At 45.3% G+C, this 12,993-nt stretch overlaps 1 protein-coding gene across 1 annotated transcript in view; it reads left to right on the top strand.

The window, feature by feature from the left end:
• The first annotated feature begins 3,952 nt into the window (after positions 1-3,952).
• MOB1B (MOB kinase activator 1B) overlaps positions 3,953-12,993 on the top strand; it is a 41,416-nt gene continuing 32,375 nt past the window's right edge. The window contains exon 1 of the mRNA XM_052812247.1: positions 3,953-4,094. Coding sequence (XP_052668207.1) covers positions 4,081-4,094 — 14 coding nt within the window. The 5' untranslated portion in view covers positions 3,953-4,080. The remainder of the gene's footprint in view (positions 4,095-12,993) is intronic.

The raw sequence follows: 12,993 nt of genomic DNA, 5'->3' as shown, positions 1-12,993 counted from the left end.
TGTCGGGCACCTGTTGGCACTGAAGTTTTCCAGGAATCTCCAACCTTCCTTAGCAAACGTGAGAGATCAAAGCCTCTGCACCTATGATCAAAACCAGCAAAAAAAAAAATCATCCTAGGACAATAGAATTTGCATTTATTCACTCGACAGAACTGGTGTTGAACGAAGTCAACTTATGAGAGGAAATCTGTTACCTAAAGTAAAAACAAAAAAAAAGAGGAGATGACCCTCTGTACTGCTGTTGACCAAGAAGTTAGATTTACCTACCTTGGAAGATGTCTTTTTCAATATCGAATGTTAAACAGGTTGTTGTTACGAATAATTAATACCAGCTATTCTTTACCTTGATCAGAGGAAAAAGGAAAATCTTCTGAGGTGGTACTAAAACAAATGCTTATCTTACATTGGGAAACATTACTTATCACTCTGCGTAATCTGTCATCAAGAAAAATTGACCTTACATTCTGTTGTGGTATTTTCCAAAATTATTCATTTAGCTTTAAGTTACTCGAGCACTGGGGCTTCCGCCATTTTCTATGAAAGAGGAGCCTATTAACACACTTGCTCATCTGCAACTATCTCAGCGTTCAGCGGCAGATAGTGCACTTAGCCTGAGCGAGCCCACCAACTCTGGAAAACAGGAGAGCATAGTTTGCATGGAGAAATTTAAGTAGCATGAACACCCCTGCAGATGGTGTACACACCATAAACACCGTTGAGATTTGTGGAGCAGGTCCTACATGAATAATTTATTTCTGAGACATTATTACTAAAGTGTAGCAGGAATGACGCATACCTGAGCACCGAAAAGGCCCTGAAGGCAACAGAGGGCTAAATTTATTCCTCTGTCTACAGTCCAGCAATAACAAGGCTGCTGAGTTGTACCATCCCAGCTCCAGAATTACGGTGACTCTCAGGACCACCGTATAACCACCTCGTAGTTCCTGTAATTTCTTCATGCCTCGCATTTCTTGTAGAGAATAATTACAAGTACATACCACACGTTTGATGTGATATTTATACTTACGTGTTTCACTTGTTCAGAAATCAAATCCCTTACCGTAACGCACAAACAAGTATTAAGAAATATGATTAAGAAATTGATGGATGCTATCGGTTTAATCTAGAATGTTGGGAGAATGTTTACAGAGCTTAGTGTTTACGTACTGTATTCTTTACAATTCAGAACAAAGTTGTTCTTCCTTTTTTTTGTGTGTTCCTGATGATACACATGCTAACTTTTGTGATCTTAATTTTTGAACTTTTTTTTCCGCTGGAATGTTCTGCGTTTACTGAGCTGTGCTGCAAACGCTGGAAACTTCAGTTCAGGACCGAAGCACTTTTGTCTGCTTGAGGGCCCTTTCAGAGTAATTCTTTAAGCTCTACAGTATAATGGATAAACCAAAATGACAGACGTGAGGCCACGGGTGCGTTTGCTGTGCCTTTCCCGGAGCGACTGAGCGCTTCGACTCTTACGTAAGTCTGCAGCATGCTGCCAGTCCCTTGTATCGGCAGCGTCTGAAGCGAGCACTTCATGTGACCCTTAGCCATGCCGAATAGACCAATACTAATGTGAGACATAAAATGTACACATTACATAACCATTTCTCCTGACAGCCGCCCGGGCCAAGTATTCCGTACTGACTGCTGCAGTAACAGACATTTAATTTTAACTTGCCACTAAAATAAAACATTCTGTGGGTAGAAGGAAGCGTATGGGTGGGAACAGAGAACGGAGGTTATTCATGTCCCAACATGAATGTGCCAGAAAGATCAGCAATATTTCTTTGAGTTTGATTTACGTGGCCAACTTATTCTGACGGCATCTGTTAAAAAGTGCCCTGAGACCCATTTCATGCCTGCTTTAACTAATACAGCCAAAATGAAAATTGCGAACGTCACGAAATGCTTTTTAATGACGCCTTCGCTGCCCAGTAAAACACTTGATTTTAAAAGTGTCCTAAAAACAGTAGTGTAATTTTAATTTACGTAGAAATGCACTGACCTGGCATTCTGACTTGGTCTGAAGGACAGAGCCAGAAAAGCAGAAAATGCAGCTTCAGCATTTAAAAACATGAGAGAAGCAGATGACTGTCAATGTTGCCACATAAGGCTTTAAAGCTGAAACCCCTTATGTGCCGTACAGAAACTTAACGCTGTGCGGGATTGTAGCATGCTTCGATGTACTGAATTTGCCTGATAACGAATCTGAAAGTCCATCAGGTTTTCCTCTGGCCTACCTGCAGCAGCGTGCGCTTTGTGGGGGTGCCAGGGCTCGCAGAATCCCCTTGGGGCAGGAGGGAATCTCTGGGGGTTGTGCTGCCTGTCCTTGCCCCTCTCCGAAATCCAGCTGGCTTCTTAGTGACCTAAACGGAGGCAGATTTTCACGTGAAATTACACCCTGGGATTGTAATTTCTGCCATAAAGAGGTGGCACTTGGATGTGGCTAATCTACAGTGGAACGTGTGGTCCTTGTGTGATAGGAGTATTTTATTTTGAAGCATTCTGGATGCTGCTGTCTATCTTTGTTTCCCCTGGAACATATAAACTGACCGAGACAAACCCAAAAATTAAGAGCATTGTTCCTGGTTTGAGAACGGCAGGTAGGGGTTCCCAGAGCACAGTCCCCAGACCCCAAAAACACAGCCTGCAGCTGTCACCTGGTGTCGAATGAGCTGCCGGACATCTTTTGCGATAAACTGCGCGCCCTCGGTTTGCACTTCATGGAACAGCCCGCTTGCCTGGGAAGAGCACACCGCGTGACAATCGCTGCCAGCAAAGATGCGATTGTGCTTATTTGAAAACTTATGCTGAAATGATGCTCTGACTGTGCTGTACATTGTATTTCCACAAACGGGAGGACGTGCAGTTTTTAACCGTGCTCACACAAGGTGAGGTGGTTCAGGGCAGGGGTCAGGGGAAGGACCTGCCAAGGGTTTGTAAGAAAATCTGGATTTTTCTTTACCTCAGTAGTTTGCAGCTGGCCTTATCTTCACTTCTGAGGGGTGTCCTTTCTTAGCTGACTGCTCGCCCTAGCCAGCCGAGTTAAAAATTGCTCACAAATCAAACATTTGTGTTGAAACATTAAAGCCATTTTGACACATTTCTTTTAAAAAGGGTCCGACTGTGCAGTGAGGAGGGCAGAGATGCCAGTTACGATCTCCCTGTTCCTTTTATGACCGTGGTGGTTATCTGTGGGTTGGCTGCCTGAACCCCTTTGTCGTGCACCTGAAGAATGAGGACAGACCGCCTAAGGATGCCCGGATGGCAAAAATAATGAAATTGTAATGCGTTTTGAGTAGTCCCTGGCGTGACACGCTGAAGTGAACCGCTCAGCAAGCCTGTACCCCGCAGGCGTGCTCCACAGAAGGCAGTTTGGGGTAGAAGAGGGATGAATACTGGCGGGCCGCACCGTTGCTCAGTCACTTTTCACGGCTCCGCTGTGACATTTGCTAGAAGACCACGGGGATTTCTCTGCCGGGACTACCTAAAGGCTGTCAGCAGCGTTTACGTTATGCCGGTGCCCAAGAAGTATCGCCCGGTGACAGCCGGGACGCTGCGGCCTGGAGCGGTGCGGAGGTTTACCCGAGGACAATGGCCGGCGGGAGGCCGTGTCCCGCTCTCCGCTCCCTTCGGGTCACCCAAAGCTGGGGGAAAACGCTTCCAGGCAGGCCTGCGGCGCCGCGGGGTGCGGGTGGGGGATGCCTGGTGTGGGGAAGGGGGTATTCGGAGGGACAAGGGGGGTGCCCGTTTCGCGGGAAGACGAGGCTGTCTGAGGGGACAGGGGGAATCTCCGAGAGGGGACAAGCCGTGCCAGGGGACGGGCGACAGCCGGCCGCCGTGAGGGGAAGGAGGTCCGCCGAGGCGGGCCGCGGGGACTGCTGGGGGCGATGGCGGCCGGGCGGGCCGCGGGTGGCGGCGGCGGGAGGCGGCGGGCCCTGTCCCCGCCCCGCGGCGCTCTCCCCGCACACGCCCGCCCTTGCGCCGCCGCTGCCATTGGGAGCCGAGCAGCGCCGAGGCGAGCCGAGCCGCGCCGAGCCGAGCCCAGGCAGCCGCCGGTCCCGCTCCGCCGCCATCGCCATGAGCTTCTTGTTGTGAGTAACCGCGGAGGGGGTTCGCGGCGGTCGTGCGGGGAGGAGGTTACCCCTGCTCCCGCCGGCTCTCCTGCCTGAGGAGGGAGAAGGGTCCCTTCTCCCTTCCTCCTCCTCCTCCTCTTCTACCCCGTCCCGCCCCGCCGGGCAGGGCAGCCCGCCGAGGGGGGACGCGGCCGCCGCCCGCCACCCCTCCCCAACCGCCCTGAGGGAGCGGGGCGGCCGCTCCCCGCCGGCATGGCGCCTTTTTTTTTTTTTTTCCTTTTTTCTTTTTTTCCGCACCTCTCCTCTCCGTCCCGCTCCGACGGCGGAGCAGCGCCCTGCCCGCTTTCTCTCCCTTTTGTGCACCGGTCCCCCCGGGGTAGGCGGCGAGGGGGGGGAGAGAAGGACAACCGGCCGCCCTAAGGGCTGTAACGGCCGCCTTCCCCCCGCCTCAGCCTCCGCCACCTCAGCGGCGGGAGCTGGGGGTTAACGGCAGCTCGGGGCCGGCCGCCAGGGCGTTTGGAGGGCGGCAGTTCCCCCGGGGGTGTCTGGTGTGGGGGGGTGTCTGGAAGGGGACGACGACGACGACACGAATTTAAAAATCAGCCACGCGGGGCGAATCAATTAAGTGGGGGTCGTTGGAGAGCTTCGCGGTGGGCGCTGTGTTGGCAAGCCCAAAGGGTTTTATCGCTGGCAAGGCGAGAGCACGCTTTTTGGGGGGGCGGGAAGGCACCCATCTTTGGAGTCTCCCTTTTCCTCACGATGCTTTTTTTCTTACTCGCAGCAAGGAGGCTATGGGCAGAAGTTGCTGCCCGTAGCGATATCTGCCGTAGATAAGTTAAAACTGGATGGCGTTGACGCAGCTTTGGTGAGCAGCAGCGTTTAAAAGTTAATTCCAGGTTGAGGTAATGGTTGCGCAGATGACTGAGGGTGATCTGGTGCGAACGCAGCGAGCCGGCGAGCGAGGGATCGCTGGCGGGGTGCACGTTGCTAATGAGAAGGCAGTTGTTTACTGCGGCATAAAAAAGCTCCCTTAGGAATCGGTGGCGATTTGGGTGTGCGCAAAACCTTACGTTTTGCAGTTTTGCATCGTCGACAACAACTGAATGAACTTTGGTCCCTCCCCTTGGGAACAAAGACGAGGTACTTCTGACAATTAACGTAAACCGGTTCAGTGACCTATTAATTAAAGTGAAGATGTGCTCTAGGGAAAGAAGGGAAATCCAAGCAGCTGAAAAAGGCGCCCTTGCCGAGCCAAGCTCCACTAAGGCCTTCGCCCCGCTGAGTGTTCTTGCATGTTCAGAGTTACGTGCGAGCAGTTAGTGGGACCGTTGCCATAATATCTGACAGTTGTTAAAGGCTTATATTGATAACCAACAGATGTATACGTAGTCTGCTTTTAGAGAAGATACTTTATCTTGGGAGCTGGAGCGTTCTAGTAAGTTGTGTTCTCATGGAGACACCACCGGTGCTGTCTTCCTTCTAAATCCCTCCATTGCATTTATCTTTTAACTCTGCCATACTAAACCAGCTCGCCTGTCATTGCGCTTGTGCTGCCTTACCCCAAGAGAGGTTTTGAAAGACACCTATCAGCTGCAGGGTGCAAGCTGCAAATGGGAGGTGGGTACAAATGACCGTCGGTGGATTCAGGCGCGGTGCTTCTAATGAGAAGCCCAGCTGTCCCCCTCCTTCATAATTCTCAGCTGCTGCAATGGAGAAGGGGGGACAGGATTTCAAGTACAGTGGTGTCCTGGGAGTCTGGTTTGTAAATTAGAGAGTCTCCCTCTCCGTAGCATTTGGCTAACTGGTAACGGAAAAGCATGAAACCCTCTACCTTCTGTCACAAGCAATAATGAGATGCTTGTTTCTGTTTCCAGACTCTTCTGAAACCTAGGAAAGCAAACCTTTACCCCTACCTGCATTGTTTCAAGTGGTCCTGCTGGGTGAAATACGGAGATTGAAACTGAAGTTATTGCATGGCAAAGCTAGAAATGTTTGGCAAAGCTGTCTCAGCTGTTGTTGGCAGAGTGTTGTAGATGGCACCTAATTTGCTCATCTGCAGTCTAGAAATGGATTTAAAAAAAGAAATTTTAAAATATGCCTGGCAGGCCTCAGGGAGACCAGGGAAACTTTCTATGTAACTGGCAAATAGTTAGGGTTTGGTGGGGGTTTTTTTTGGTGTGTTTTTTTTTTTTTAAGTATCCAGAAAGTTAGCATCATCTTTTGTCAAACTTGAATTTCATGTTAACTTGATAAAGTTATTCTAAGGTAGCGGTTGGCTATCTTTACGCTTTTACAGATTTAGTAGTACAAACTTGTATTTTGAGCTGATAACCCCCCACATTTTCACAGTCCTTTTTACATAGTTTTTCGTAGTATGTTTTCACCCCTTTTTTCACCGAAAGTTTCCTTGGTGTGGAGGTAGCCAAGTTGTTTTTGTGTCCATGCTGTTTTCTCTGCCTCAGTGATACGGTTGTCTTTTTGTGAACTGACTCACAATTTTGAACTCGTGATAAAGATGCAGCAGGTGAAGATTGTCCTTGTGCACTTAGACTAGAAGTGTTTTCTAAATTGGCTATCGTGCAGGTTTATCGTCAGTAACTTGGCTGTAGTTTGTCAGTTTGACACTCGAGTACGATACCAAAAGCTGTCTTCTGCATGCAGACTTGCTTGTTGTCAAATAACAGGGCGATTGTGCTCGGATAACACAGGGTGCTTGGGGCCCCCCTCGCGGGCCCGTTGCACGGTCCTTGTCCGCTGACAAATCCATTGCTATTCTTCACTGTTGCCAGGGCCAGTGACATATAAAGCTACATGGGGGGGGGGGTGGGGGTGGAAATCAAGGGAGACCATTGTCTTCTCTGGTTATGGGTAACATTATAAAAAGACTGTCTTGTGAGACGAGCTACTGAATTAATACAGCTCGGTTTTGACAGCAATTGTTATTTTCAGCACCACTGTTTTCTCTTTCTGATTTGTTTCTTCCTTTCTGAAAAGACTTCGTAAACCTCTTCAATGGTTGAATAGGTTATCCTGAATCTTTACAAAAAATTAAAAAGTGAGAATTGGACTAGAAAATATCTTCAGTTCCAAAAAATATCAGCTAGATAAGTTCTCTCTAAAAGGAAATTACAGCATAGTTGCAGGTACTTTAGCTTACATCTCCAAGCAAAAAAATTAAAGATAGTTCTGGTAGGCGTGCCATATGGTAACATGCTTGTGTTATCCTATGCTGGCAAAACTTAACATAAAAAAAAAGCTAGATGAAAACCATTTATTTTTAAAAGGAAAAGATTAAGTTTTATTATTGAAGTTGTGAAATTGTCTTTTCCTAAAAAAAAAAACCAACCTAACCTCTATGTATTGGTAAATCCCTCTCAGAGAATTCCAGCGTATGGTTTTTTAAAATGACATTTGTGTAGGTAGTCGTAACTCATGAGACTTGGAAAGACCAGGAGCTGATTGAAACAGCAAGTAAGGGTGAGGACCCGTAGCTGTTTTCTGGGGCATATATGTTTATGGATCGATGTAAACTTAACTTGTAAACCAGATTGGGAGAAAGATGTGCTCTTCCTTCTCCGTCTTGTTATACAGCACAGCAGAGCATAGCAGCTTCTTCTGATGGTGCGTGTGAGTTAATTTTTTTTTTTTTTTTTAATTTAAGTAAAATCATAGTTTGTGTGTATATGTATATGCAGAAAGTGCAGTGGGACGTGACGTTTTTTCCTTACATCTCTTGCAGAGTAACACCAAAACCAGAGCTGGTTTCAGTTTGTTTCCAGACAGACAAGCATTGTGGCCTTCCTGATTTCCCGGTCTGCTCCTGCTCTTGAAGAACATCACGGCTATTTGTTGTTTCCCCTTCTTCACCTTTCCTAGATGCTGAGTTGCTGCTACTTATAAGTGAAAGCAGTTTCTACAGTGGGCAGTGTTTTTCAGCTTACTCTAGCTGGAGAGCAACCGAGCATTTCGTGAGTGCTCCTTATGTAGTTGAAAGTTGGAGATGTGGTATTTATCTCCTCTTTATCAAGGACTCCTACAGAAGACTGTTAGGCACTTCTAAACTGGAATTTCGGTCACTGAAAATCAACGTGTAGGCATTCACAGGCTGTTAGAAACGGGAAGTATATGCTTGTCGAACATTCAGATGTTTTTTCTTCTGTATCTTAAGGTACTGGTTTTCTTCAGTTTTAGCTTGATTAGTGTAATACTACTGCGCAGGCTGTGTTCCTAGAGTAGAGATCAGGGTAGAGGTTCTCGACACGTGAATGTGTTACCTTACTGCAAAACGTGTTTTTTAAGCAGTACCATTAGGGATGCGTTTGGTTTCTTTTTTCTTTTTTTTTAATTTTTTTTTGGCAGAGTACCAGGAATGAAATGTCTCTTGAGTTTGTCTGTGAGTAAATTGGAGAGAGAACTGCAAAGTTATTGCCAACTGTTTAAAGAATTTTTTGGTTTTTAAGTCTTGGTAACAGTAATTTTGAGTTTTGAGGAAAGCAAAAGGATTCCTTAGAGGTAGAGTTAATATGGAATCAGCTCTGACAATGAACTTCACAGAAAGTAAAATGGGGGGTTTTTTGGTCTTTTTTTTTTTTTTTTTTTTTTTTTAGCTGCTTATAGCTTTCATTGGTAGTGTTAGGTTAATGGTTGGACTCCATGATCTTAAGGGTCTTTGCCAACCTAAATGATTCTATGAGTCATTGAATTACTGGCTGTAGAAATATGTGCTTTTACCTGAAATTTGTGTTTAATGTTGTTGAAGCACATCAGTTCACTTGCAGTATTAACTCTGTGTTTAATTCCTGTTTTGAAATGCCCGCTATCAAAAGATTTGTTACTTGGCTGGCAGCTGGTCTCGCTTTGAAAGCAGTGAGCACTAAGGAACAGAAAGCTTCCAGAAACCACGGGAATGAAAAAGTTAGGTAGAGGTGTTCGTGTTGCCTCTTGTGCTGCCTGTGGTACAATTCCTTTTACAATTCTTGAACTCTCTTGAAAAAGGCCTTTTAAAGTGCTTGTCACTCTGCTTCCCTCTTCATTTACCTTCCCTGAAGACCCCAAAACAGTTAGGGTGCAGTTTGCTGATAGGGTTAAGCTCACTGAGGCACTTGTCATCCTTCTAATGAGCTGGTTCAAGAAGCTAAACCAGCAGAAAACTATGAATTCCTTTTTTGTGGGATTAGGTTTTTTGCTAATTTAGTTACTTGGTGTCATTGTGTAGTGACATGAGGGATGCTGTCAGAATAATGGAAGCAGCAGGAGTGTCTGGACATGGCAAAAGGCAGGGAGGAGGCTTCTCCCTTTTTCTCTGCAAACTGGCAATTGAATAAGCTTAGCTGTTTCGCCAACCCTGTCCTTCAAACTTCATTTGGCTTTCTGTGTGTGTTACTACCTTTTTAGGTAGTTGAGTTCTTGCCATTCCTCTGACAGTGGCTTTGTTCATTCTTGATGAGTTTGACGAAACGTCTGCTTGTCGTGGTAAACGAGCATACGCTTTCAAAAAGTAGCTGATCAAATTTGCGTACGATGACATAGAGATAAATTTTATCCAGTAATGCGTGAGTGTTGCTGCCCTATCGGTAAGCTTGGAGGTAGAGGGCTGTGAAGCTGAGTGCTGGCTTTTATTTCAGAAAGAACGAGTCTGCCTTGGAATAACAGAGCTGTGCAGACCAGTTCAGGCTGTAAGATGTCTGAGCTTGCAATTGCATTTGAAAAAAAACTTTTGCCACTAATACTCTGTTTTGGGGAACATGTAATTGATGAAGTAAGCGATAGACACTTCGAAATGTTCTTAGATGCTTCCTTCTCAGTATAGAAGCATTTTGGAATGAAAAAAAAAAGAAAAAAAAAATCATATGAAGAAAGGCATTGTTTGGTGTGAAAGTTGTGTTTACTACATCGCGGTGATGTCCGGTCTTAATTGCTTCCTAATTGTTTGCTTTTATGCTACAATTGTTTTCCCTTGTTTCTCCTCTTCGTGTTTGCAATGTAAGCGAACCTATGCAATTAGCTATTTACATTTGTCAGATGAGAATAGCGGTGGAACAAGGATTGCTTTCAGGGGAGGATTTAGGCACGTGTGAAGGCGCTTGGTTTTTATTCTTGAAAAGGCACCAAAAGGATTTGATGTTTTTCTGTGAAGGCTTTGGATTTAGGACCTCTTCATGGCAACAGACATCCATGGTAAGGACAGCCCAGGGGTCACAGTTACATCTTAGGCTGTACGTGTCCTGAAAGATATCTAGTCTTTTTTTATCTTGTTTGAAAAAGGATAAAATATTAGAAGCATTTGTCCACTGAGGGGTGGCTTAAGAGTTGCAAGTGCGGTAATATGTTATTGTGCCCAAGGCTGACAGAATGAAACTGCTTGTTCTTCTTAGAGAAGTAAGTAGCTGCATTTAATTACACCACTTTTAAGTCTTCCGTAGTAAGCAACAAGAAAGATATTGCTGCCAAAGCTATCAATAAGCCTTTGACCCACAAATCAACCTAAACCGCAGGACATGCTGTACGGTGCTTTTACCATTTGTAAACTAAGCCACTTCCCATTAGAGTTGAGCTACAATGAACTTGTTGTTTGGGTTTTGTCCTTTTTTTTGTTGTTGTTGTTAAAGTACACAGAGAGGGAGATTGTGGGTTATATATTCAAATGCTGTAGAATCTATCTTCAGCTGTAACTGAATGTAACTTAATTGCTTTTCACAGAGTTTTTAAAATTTTTCTAGCCTGTAAATTTCATGAGGTGGGATTATCAGGATGTAGTGATTTGCTTTGTCGTCTCTGTGTGTGTTGCTTTTTTAAACACAGCATTTCCTTCCCTTTCACTTCCATCGCGCTTCTGTGGCACTAGTGTAACGTTGGCTGTCAGTATTGTCACTTCACCTGCTGTGTGATATGTGAATGTTACTGAAGAGAGGTTGTGATGGACATATTTGTGCTGGTGTGAAGGACCACGCTGTACCATGGGAAAGTAACTTAGGTGAATGGCGCTGAAAGCGTTCGGGAGGAAAATCTGCAAAAGTCCTTTTTGGAGTCTCTATGAGGCAAATAAGGGCAAGAAAATGATTTATCTTTTTAAGTTTTCTGGGTGCTCTCTTCCAGAGGAAGACATCTGTTGCATTTACCCCTTCTGGAAGGAAATACACTGAATTTTAAAATTGAGCAGGGTACTATAAATTTCCCTCCAGAGTTACAGTACATTCTGACCAGGTGGGTGTCCTGGTTTCAGCTGGGATAGAGTTAATTTTGTTTCTAGTAGCTGGTGTAGTGCGATGTTTTGGGTTCAGTATGAGACGACTGTTGATAACACATTGATGTTTTCAGTTGTTGCTGAATAGTGTTTAGACTAAGTCAAGGATTTTTCAGCTTCTCATGCCCAGCCAGCAGGAAGGCTGGAGGGGCACAGGGATTTGGGAGGGGATGCATCCAGGACAGATGACCCAAACTGGCCAGAGGGATACGCCATACCATGTGACGTCATGCCCAGTATATAAACTGGGCAAAGAAGAAGGAAGGGGGGATGTTTGGAGTGATGGCGTTTGTCTTCCCAAGTCACCGTTAGGCATGATGGAGCCCTCCTTTCCTGGAGATGGCTGAACAACTGCCTGCCGATGAAAAGTGGTGAATGAATTCCTTGCTTTGCTTTGCTTGCATGTGTGGCTTTTGTTTTACCTATTAAACTGTCTTTATCTCAGCCCACGAGTTTTCTCACTTGTACCCTTCTGATTCTCTCCCCCATCCCACTGTGAGGGACATGAGTGAGCGGCTGCATGGTGCTTAGTTGCCGGCTGGGGTTAAACCACGATGCTAGGTTATCTAAAACCATGTATGTGCAGCTTTTCTGGATCAGTTAAAAGCAGATCATAAAGAAGTAACCACAAAGTTCATTTTATAATTTTTCACATAATTTCCCAGAGCCAGCATGGTGGTTACTCTGCATGTGGATCTGTCAGATGCTTTCCCAGGGCACTGCTGCCTGGGTCAATATTTTGGTGAAAGGATTTCAAAGAAGGGAATGAGAGCTGGGGATTGGCTGTCTGGAGAGGCATGTATCCGTGCAGCTTAAATTGGACCCTGGATACTAAGTTCAAAATGACTTTTTATTTCTTAGCTAGCTTAGTAAGTGTATGCCTTCCACAACCTGATACCCAGTTTTGTACAGTGTAGTTACAAGTGGTGTGCATCTTGGACATGTTCCGTTTAATTCAAGTCTTTGCTTCCCATTTTGAATATGTAGCCTGAGTCAGCAGACAGTAAATTCATGCGTATGAGATGGTAATTTTGTGTTAATAAAAAGACAGTCCCCCACTGTGAATTCATGAAGGTAACGGGCGTTTTTTCCTTGAAAATATATCTTGAAACTTTTAAAAGCAGTACTTGGAAGTGAATTCATTCACTCTTCCCTTGCATCGTTTCTCTTTTTCTTCGGGAGTCGGTGCAGCTTTTTGGTCCATTTAGGCCTTGCCCTTCAAAACATTGACTTTGGTTGCTCTGATATAACTTGCAAATGTAAATGGTCTTTCTTCCTTTGTTCTGTCTTTTCCCATTCATCTTGAAATCCGACTGTGACCATAGCTTCTTGTCCCAACTTCCCTTCTGGTTTTTTTTTTGGTGAAGACACTTCTATCTTGTTCACCCTTTCCTCTCTTCCTTCTCCAGTTCACAGCTGTTCCTTGGCAGGAATCCATTCCTTTTGTTATTCTTACATACCTCCTGTGATCCCACCCATATTTCAGTTGAGTTTTATTTGAAGTTTGCTTCTTTTCCACATACTTGGGTTTTTTGGGGGGTTGTCTGTCATTGCACTTTGAATTTGGTAGCTTACCTCCAGAGTTAATTGCTTGTGTCCTAGAGATATGAGCGCTCCTGACATACAAAATCTTAATCCCTTCCTCAGCGAAGACGACCGTCTTGCGGATAAGAA

Source organism: Harpia harpyja, chromosome 2 (assembly GCF_026419915.1).
Source record: "Harpia harpyja isolate bHarHar1 chromosome 2, bHarHar1 primary haplotype, whole genome shotgun sequence".
In the NCBI taxonomy this organism is placed as follows: Eukaryota; Metazoa; Chordata; class Aves; order Accipitriformes; family Accipitridae; genus Harpia; species Harpia harpyja.
The sequence above is the reverse complement of the archived record's forward strand: the minus strand, read 5'-3'. Positions and strand labels throughout refer to the sequence as shown.